The sequence below is a fragment of the Branchiostoma floridae genome, chromosome 9, assembly GCF_000003815.2.
Source record: "Branchiostoma floridae strain S238N-H82 chromosome 9, Bfl_VNyyK, whole genome shotgun sequence".
Classification (NCBI taxonomy): Eukaryota; Metazoa; Chordata; class Leptocardii; order Amphioxiformes; family Branchiostomatidae; genus Branchiostoma; species Branchiostoma floridae.
The window spans coordinates 1902388-1912177 of record NC_049987.1 but is presented as its reverse complement, the minus strand read 5'-3'; the positions used below and the strand labels follow the sequence as shown (position 1 = coordinate 1912177).

Below are 9790 nucleotides of genomic sequence, written 5' to 3'. Positions count from 1 at the left end.
AACGGCGCCACGTTCAGACTCTTATTTTATTCTATAAAATCGTCCATGGCCATACTCGACAATATCTAAAGGAATTGATCCAACCCCTAGTATCAGACTCTTCTTCCTAGTTTAACCCTATCTTCCATGAGCTTTTGGGTATATTTCACCTTTACGTACCTTATTAAAACTGATGCATCATGCAGAGGATGATAGATTTATTTACAATGTTTTGACTTTAGTCCCCAAGGTGTATTGTGTTTGCACAACAGCTTTATTGGTAGGCAAATTTAAAACAGAGCACTATTTTCTTTTCACAGAAGTAAATGAGTGCCGTTCAAACGAACTGCAAGATTGTCACTACTGCATCAACACCCCTGGTTCGTTTCAATGTAGTTGTCGAGACGGACACAGGCTTGTCAATGGGAAAGAATGCCGTGGTAAGCTTTTAATTCACTAGTTAACTTAAATACTGGTGAAAGCATGTTAAGAGAGGAATAACCTGGCAATAGGTAAATTCTAGGGTGATCGGTCTTTGCTGTCATCGGAAAATTCCACTTCAAATATACCTTATCTGCGTAATTCTACAGTTAGAAACACAGAAGTTATCAAGCAATCTATTATGGCATTGCAAAAATGACATATTTTAATTAAATGCAGATGTTGACCTATACCCATACGGGATTGAGGTTGGTAGTAGTTCGGAGCACTGGCACAGCTACTACTACCACAGTTGTAAAAGGCAGACGCTACCGATGGAGGGATTTCGATTTTTTGGACGCCGTCACCTTTACATACACGTAAGTTATAAAGAAATTTATTTCTGATCGTTCGTGATGTAACATTAACACAGTTATCATGGTCCCTACACCTAACAGTTGGTATACCATACAATGTGTTTTAGTCCTTTGTTCAACCTTCCTGACCACTTAGCTTTCATACTGAAGGTAACTTTTTTTGGGAAAAAAAAATTTATTCGCTCGCTCCCATCAGTTTTGTAGTTCCCAGGGGATGTCATACATATCAAATCAACATGGCTTTATATCGTATCACAAATTCCAACAATCATCCTGCCATATGAAATGTGTCAATTTCAATGTTGAAGAAAAACTTAATACCTAATTCTCTACGAGTTTCAGAGTTTCGTGCATTTATTTCTTATCATCGTAAAGTTATCTCTAGTTCTGCCAAAATATGGACACTGGTCCGACCAGAAAAACTTTGTCATCCTGCGTGTCTGCGGTTACACAATTTTCCGATACACATCAAGTTTCTCCTAATTTACCATGAAGAAATTTCTACAGAATGAAACACGTAAACCGAATACATTACCTCGATTATCCTAGAAGTCAATGAGTGTACCTGTAAGTGTAACAAGAAATCATTTGCTTTAACAACATTTTGTTGTTCCCTAAATAGATTTGTGACAACGGGATCGTTTCCTTCGACATGATTCGGCGACCGTACTGGCCAATCAGGCTCACGAGTCATCAGTGGATGTACTCTGCTGTTATCGCGCCATTTCTAGCAAATTCCCGCCCGCTGAGCCCATTGGACAACGCTTTACATCTGGGTACCAAACTCTTCTACGAGCTGTACGCAAAGAACGACGGGAACTCTTACACAGCGGCCATTCTCAATCGTGCCCGTGACGATGGCCGGTCTACAAGAGGATTTTATCTTCCATGTAAGTTTTATCATAACTTTTTTCTATAACATCCTTCAATAAAGAGTTAATGATCTGCTCCGAGGTGTATATGGCGTCATATTTAAAGGCCTTCATTCAATTGTCGCCATAATGTAAGTAGGGATACAGAATAGTTTACACAGCACAGTAAATGCTTTGATAAAGTACGTTTTTTAAGTTTCTTATCAATGTATAGATCATAGCATTTCCGCCCTTGTAATTGACATATAAGTTCAATTCTTATCTTAATTCGTTATTTTATTATCCGTATGTATCACATTCCATGTATTACTCTATTGTATTGTACAACTAAACCTGTTTTTTTTCTATTTTGTATTGTTTTATGTACTAGTATTTTATTGTGGAAATAAAAGAAACTTATTTTCAAATCAGTATGTCTTTTATTGCGAAAATAAACAAAGAAACTTTGTTTAGATAATTAAAACACCCTTTCTGTAAACTTAGATTATGACCCAGTATGGGCAGTGGTGGTGACATGGAGTAACGTTGTACCTGACCCCCATATCTGCCCGGGAGGATTCTGTCCTGTCGACAATAGCAGGCTTCCGGTGAGTTTTTGCTAAATTATAATTGAGTTTTTTTTTTCAATATTTACTATAGTCATTATAATTGCCAACATATATGTATCAATTCGTACTAAAGAGTTGCATTATGATGGTTTTCTTCTTATTTTTCTAAAATAAACCCTCAGAGGAATAGCTTCCAGTTGGTACTGTCAACCGACGGGACACATTCGTTTGCTCACTTCATCTATCCTACGATGAAGATTGGTTGGGCAAGTCCAGGTATGATGGAAACAAATTACTCTTCTATTTGTGGATCAATCTATTACTATTTGCCCCATCTCACGTCTGTGGGAGAAACACGTGTAGCGTTGGCGAGTCAGTTAGAAAGAAGAATCTGTAAACTAATATTGGATTTTGGTCGTTTCGCCACATTGTCACTTCGCCACAGTACGTTTTGCCACAGTTTGTTTCGCCACATGACATGGTAATGTGACATGCAGAGGACTCTGAAGTTTCATTTCAAAGTTAGCATGAAAGTTAATCCGTGTTGGTAGAATACATTATAGAACTTTCTCTCCAACACTGAATTAATACAGGGACTTACCCTAAATTATCGGTCAAACTCCGTCGATCTTGTTCACAGAATGACACTTCTATCTCCATCAGTGACGTCAAGAACACGCCACTTTTGCAGGCGGGGGTCATAAGTATCAGAAAGTCTATGCCGCCCCCGTCTCTGTTGAGTGTGGACCGCTGGGCTCTAATGTACACTGCCTCCTTCACTCCTCGCGCGAAGAAATCATATGGTTTTTTTTTTCTTTTCTAGAAAATGCGCGTTTACAACTACCATTTCTTTTCCTTACTTTAGATGAACTGTTGGGTCAAACTAGTCGACCAAATGCCATTGCAGTGGCCGGATATAACGCCGGCCAGGGTTACTGGTTGAACAATGCCATGGACATGGCGTACTCGGGGACAATGAGGATGAAGAGCGCATGGTCTACGTATGGAGGTATTCATGATAAAAATGTGCCATTACAGTTACATGGTATGAGAAATTGGTCAAAATTGATTTTTAGAAGTACAGTTCGCGGATATATCTAAAAGTCATGACTGTAAACTATAAAGTTAAACTACAAGAGTGGGAGATGTAAATAAGAGTACCTATTGAATAGCAATGGCAATACAGTTAAACCTGCACAAGCGACCACCTCTTCAAGCCGACTTGGTCATTACGATTACGTTTTTTCCGTCCCCTCAATAATGTCCCCATTGACATTTGTTTGTAAGCATAAAGTGATCTTTTCAAGGCAATCACCTGGCTAACGCGACCACGACCGCCAAAAATTGGGTCTGAGGTAATAAATCTTTAAGATACGCCTGATAGGCATTTTTTTTATATTTCGCCAACAGGTCATTGGAGCTACCCTCTTCAAAGACAGGACGACCCGTTTGTGCCTCAACCGTCGGTGGTGCAGTGCGCTGTGTGGATCAGGAGACAGCAGGATGACAGGGGACTTGACTGGTTTCTACGAAACGTCTACAACTGGCTGCGCTGGGCATACACGTGCCCCTGTACTGCAGAACAAGCATATCATGACAACACGTAAGTCTAATACCGTTTGTAGTATCATACAGATAATGCATGGTACCTTTTTAACATACCTGTAATTTGGCATGATAACTATATGCGAAAGCCAAATGTTAACATTGACGCAGGTCATTACTATGCACCAGTCGCACATGCATACTATGCGCGAAGGCTTATCATTGCAAAAATATTAATCTCATCATCAACATCATGCATCATAGGTCGACGTGCTTACACACGACGGGGTTATACCTTTACGGGGTGATATACCCTTTCGAATAGCTGAATACTAGACGGGGATGCGTTAGGTCTCCCGTCAAGGTGATTTGTAGTGAATCGCCAACTCCCGATAGAAGGATTTGCACCATCACACACCGCGTCATTGCACGTGTGGGGGTTCTTTAACATGCGTGGGGTATGGCTCTCCTCAGACGCAGGACCTCCATTTAACGTCCTATCCGAGCCGAAGCTAGGTACTCATTTCACTTGAGTATAGTGAGGAAATCGGTGTAAAAAGCCTTTCCTAAAGGCACAAGATCGGTGACACGGCAGCCGGATTCGATCTCGAGACCTCTTGGTCACGAGGCAAACATCCTACCTATTTATCAATATTAATCTAAAATACAGGAACTATATACTATAGGTACAGCTACAGCATCTCGCGATCCTGTGCTGAAAGTAGAAGACGGTACGTGTTCACCTACGGGGGTAGACGGTACTCTATCAGCCGTACATGCTGCTACAGTCCTGCACACTACTGGTGGCAAACACGTGTTGTGTGGCGGGGATGGTGGTGGTCACGTCACCAGGTGGTTTTCTTAAGACGGAGGATTGGAGGAGGAAGGCTGCTGAGGGGATCACAAGGAGGACATTTAATTGTCGTAAGGCGAACGTTTACGACGTTTATTTCTGAATTCTCGATCGATCTAAATAGGTAAACTATGAAAATAACACTATATTCAGGAAGTTGATGGGAGCGACTCAAATTTCTAGATATGACAGAATATTTTAGTTTATGTACCAATTGTATACAATATAGACGCTATTTGTAGGGCTTTCTATTTTGTAAGGTGTTCTTTAAGAGCTGACAAAAAGAAAACGCCGACTAAAAATATTTTGCCGAAAATTCCATTCAGTTATGTTTCTTGAGCTGGAGAAGTTCATTTTTCTTACATTGCAATTTACGTATTAACTTTCATACCAATACGTCTAAAAGACGTCAAAACAAGTAAAGCGTAATCTCTTTTAGGAGAGTACCTTCATATAACACGTGTTCAACTTTCTCCGAATGAATCCCTTGTTTTATAAGTAGGTTCTAAAATTGTTATCAATTCGACTAAAATATTATCTTTGTTTATTCATAAAAGCTCAAATCGGCCAGCAATTCGCTTTTCATTCATGTTATAAGGGAACGGGCAAGATTCGAAGTATTTAACAGAGATAGTGTTTTTATCGTTTAAAGTCCTTATGAGTCTTATAAGTCCTTTTGTCCCTGTCAGAACAACCGTTTGAGTGATCAACAGGTTCATCGCCAGTGCTGCGTTGACTCCGGCCGGCTGAGGTCCGGGTGGTACTGTCGCAGGTTCTCTCAGTACCGGCCCTGGTCCGTGCCGTCTTCGGGAAATCCGTGCCGACAATATCCTCTTCATATAGGTTTGTGCCCATGCGCAATGTGTTCCAAATAATGGCACTAATCAATGCAAAATACAAATTAGATTATGACATTAAAATAGAATAGCTACTAATTTCTTGCTGCAATGTATTAATCCTGAACACAGACGTTTGTACATTTTAGGTGTAAACACTTTTGGTATTAGTAAAGAATGTCGGACACTTCGGCACATCGACACTTCGGCCCCCTGGCAATCAGGACATTTCGGCCCCAAGCCGAGGACACTTCGGCCCCAAGCCGAGGACACTTCGGCCCCAAGCCGAGGACACTTCGGCCCCGAGTCACTCCACGATAGTTATCTATCACGTAGCCTGAGTTGACTAAATAACGTATGATCCTAGGACGTATGATTTTACTTGTACAATATATGATATAGTGTTCTCCTGTCTACTCGAGGAAATCGTCATTAGTGATAGCGATTTTTTTTGCGTTTTCGGGGCATGAAGATCCCTTTTTTCTCCGGTTTTCTGCATGACCCTAGCTTACCTGATGTCTTACCTACTGCGATGTATAGTTAGCCGTCTTAAACAGTCCTATAAAATACTCCACAACGCGACCTGTTACAGATATTTTTTTTAATGTACAACATAAGTAACTTACATGTACAGCTTAAAAATGAATCTACTGCTCAAAACACCCGACTAGCATTAACTGTTCATCGTAAATATCGAAATCAATGTCCTTACAACTGCGAGCTACGAGATTAATTTGTACATTGCATAGCATGCCCACGCACACAGGAACTAGCAGGGCCGAAGTGTCCTTTGAGCCTGGGCCGAAGTGTCCTAGACTTGGGGCCGAAGTGTCCTGTACTTGGGGCCGAAGTGTCCTGGACTTGGGGACGAAATGTCCGGGCCGAAGTGTCCACGTGCCGAACTGTCCTGATACCTTAGTAAACACCAAATGTGCAAATATGTGTAAACGTTTCAAACAGCTTCCATTGTTTTTCTTCAGTGATTGAAACAAAAAACCTATGAAACCAAGTTCTGTATACTTTTACTGAAGAAACACAGTTGATGCTGTTTAAAATTTCTGAATTAATTATATATTTATACTAGCAGTAATGACTGATTTAAATACATGTTTCATACTTCAAGTCATTAATTTATCTTACAAAGTCACAGTCAGTGAACAGGGAAGATGATTCAACAATTAAGTTTTGCGATAAACAAAGCAGACATCATAATAAATTATCATGTATTCACTCACTGACACATTGTTGAATTGTCAGCAAAAATCCTTCTAAATCACCTGCAATTTTCACTGTGATGTCAGCGAAGGAATTCAAACTGCAATACCTGTAGTCAGTATTAAAGGTTTTGAATTATAATATTCTATAATATTCTATAACATCAGAAAAGCTGAATGTTTTGTAAAAACGCCAGGCTTTAATTAATCTTATTCAGATTGAATACAATCAAATGCTGTATTAAGGTGTTATTAGCTTCACAATCTAATTTTACTTAAAGTTATACATTGTTAATGTTTTCTTTAAGGCTGGATCCGTGCCTGGGGAGACCCCCATATCACCACACTGGACGGAGTGCGGTACGCTTTCAACGGGCTGGGGGAGTTCGTGGTGGTGGATGTAGACAATGGAGAACATCAGGTGCAGGGAAGGACATGCTTTGCGAAAGGTAACACTTTCAATTTTGGCACTCAACTTGTACATATTCTGTTTTTCATGTTTGCCTTTGTTTCAAATGGGCCGGTGAGTGCCTGAAATAAAGTAAAAAAAAGACTACTGGAGATAGAGTTCTGGCGAGAATTACTAGTTTGGTAAGAGTATATCTGCGTGGAGATAACAGAAAAAAAAAATTGGGCCATAGCTTATGTACAAAGAGATGACTTGTAACGAAGAAGTCATTGCACATGCTTGAGGGCTAAGCACCGAGCTTGCTAACAGGTCCATTTCTTCTTTGAAGTATTTAGGAAGAAGAATAAGGAAGGGATATTATCTACGGACATAATTTGCCTTGCTCACGTTTATCATAGGAGATGTAAACTGTGAATCCCTGCCGCCACGCTGTGTTCGAGTACAGATGTGTAAAATGAACACAACGTTGCCTATAATGTATAGCTTTTTTCTACTTGCTTTTGGGCAGACGGCTACAATGTGGCACTGCACTCAAGTTAGTAACGTATAATAACAGTGCCACATACACAGTACAATCAGAAGGTAAGAGTGGTTTTCTTTTACCTTCCCGACCAAAGTCAGGTACCCATTTGTACATATGGGTGAAGTAAGGAAGGTCGTGTAAAGTTAGCCTCCATAGAGAGCCTGCTATGGAGGCTAGTGTAAAGTGCCTTTCCCAAAGGCACAACGTCGGGGCACGGAGGGTATCGAACTCGGGACCTATAGATTCCAAGCCGAACACTCTACCAGTTACGCCAAACACGATGCCCAACTGTATTGTTTAAAGCGACGTTTTTTTTTTTGTTTTTATTTTTGTTTGTTCACAGGAAGCAGCCATGCAACAGTCTTCTGTGCCATTGCTGCTTCTCAAAAGAACCACACCAGTATTCAAGTCAACTTGGAAGGTGAATCTGGAGTGGAAGTTTACGTTAACAACCCCGCAGTCAACACGACGCTGTTTGAAGAGGAAGATTTCGAGTTAGAAGTTGATCAAACCGCCGTCTTAACTCAACCATCCAACAACTCCATACTCATCGTCTTTTTCAGCGGAATAACAGTGAAAGTTACATCAAATAAGGTAATTTTTGTCCACTCTACATCATGTTATCTACATTAGCACCTGTATGCTGTGTCAGGTATATCAAGACGCGACTAGGCATCGTAGGTTTCCCCCTTAGTTTAGGTTTCATAGGTTTTCGTTATCATTTTCTTCAGTAACCCGCTTATTGTTGTTTGACCGCGAAAAATTCAGTGCACCTACATAAGTGCGTAGAATTTTTACTAGGTAAACAAATTCGTATGTACTATGTATGGCATGTTCTTGCGTCAAAAGTGTTAAATTTCATTGCTGCGTCAGTCATTGTACTGAATATATATTGTCCAGACTTTTATCTGTGAAGAATGTTCCAGAAAATTAAAAAAAATGCTTTTTATGTTCTCTTGTGAAAATAACGTGTCATCAGTATACGTGTAAAAGTTGTCTTCTATTTACAATTCCTAGATTCACGCAGCTTATTTTCAGTGTCGTAAAAATGTAGACAGTATCCAACTACTTTTTTAAGGAAATAGGTTTGAATCGACAAGTTTTATCGAAAGAATCGTCAAATCTTTTATACTGTATTTTTGTGCTTTTGATAACGATTCCATCCAGGCGATGCTCTTCATGGAGTTTTCTGCACCCGAGGAGTACATGAACAAGACGCGGGGCCTCTTGGGAAGATGGGAAGGCGACACTTCAAACGACTTTGATTTCTTCAACGGCACCTTACTTTCTTTCAAATCTTCGGAGAGACAAATCTTTGAGATGGGAAGCTCGTGTGAGTTTACAGATATGACAATACATTTATGAGCGTAGGACACCCAATGGTTTGGAGACAATTTATCATCAACAACTGAATAAATTTGAAGATGTAATTTCGCACGTTCAGTTGTCAAATCCCTCCAGGACAATATCAGTTCATTTGAATTATCAAGAAAAGATTTACATATCAGTGACATTTGCATACAGCTAAGATCTGAGGTAGTGACTTTGTCGTGTTACATTTTTGTTAGATGTACTTGCATTGCTCTGCTAGTTACTTCTAGTAATGCTACAGAAAAGTGATGGATGTCACTAAAAAAGTAAACATATTTTTCATCCAAATGCAGAGATTGAACTGTATTTAAAATATTTTTCTTATATAATATGTTACTAAAGGTGCAGATTAAAATCTGGTAATTGCGAAGAGTGAAAGATATGGATTAAAAAGAGAAATGGCCGTTGATTTTTTAAAACATATTATCATATTTTTTGTTCAAAAATTGATGCCATGGTTGTTACTGTATTTGTGTTATAATGAATACCATATTCTTTGTACCACAGGGCGAGTAACAGATGGTGATGGTCCAAAGAAGTCCATCTTTCAATACAAGCCCGGTGAAGATTCCAGCAACTTTACTTCTGACGGTTTCCTTCCGAAATTCACCGATGAACTGAACTTCGGTGATTCAGAACTAGAGGACGAGGCGCGTGAGGTCTGCGGGAACGATACGTCGTGCCTGTTTGACGTCGCCGAGACGGGGGACATCGACGTCGGGAGACTGGCGGAGGCAGAAGAGCAGAACTTTGAAAACAGCGTATCTGCTCGAGGTATTTTAAATTTAGCAGTACTTTTATGCAGTCTATATCTATGTGGACTGTACTCAAATCGTATTTACT

At 39.9% G+C, this 9790-nt stretch overlaps 1 protein-coding gene across 1 annotated transcript in view; it reads left to right on the top strand.

The window, feature by feature from the left end:
* Positions 1–309: 309 nt before the first annotated feature.
* The window catches only part of LOC118422927 (mucin-like protein), a 30808-nt gene continuing 21327 nt past the window's right edge, over positions 310–9790 (top strand). The window contains exons 1-13 of the mRNA XM_035830794.1: positions 310–419; positions 640–779; positions 1399–1666; positions 2132–2235; positions 2379–2472; positions 3062–3205; positions 3607–3799; positions 4428–4593; positions 5284–5437; positions 6953–7093; positions 7920–8170; positions 8744–8909; positions 9455–9721. Of these exons, the coding sequence (XP_035686687.1) occupies positions 735–779; positions 1399–1666; positions 2132–2235; positions 2379–2472; positions 3062–3205; positions 3607–3799; positions 4428–4593; positions 5284–5437; positions 6953–7093; positions 7920–8170; positions 8744–8909; positions 9455–9721 (1993 nt within the window). The 5' untranslated portion in view covers positions 310–419; positions 640–734. The remainder of the gene's footprint in view (positions 420–639; positions 780–1398; positions 1667–2131; positions 2236–2378; positions 2473–3061; positions 3206–3606; positions 3800–4427; positions 4594–5283; positions 5438–6952; positions 7094–7919; positions 8171–8743; positions 8910–9454; positions 9722–9790) is intronic.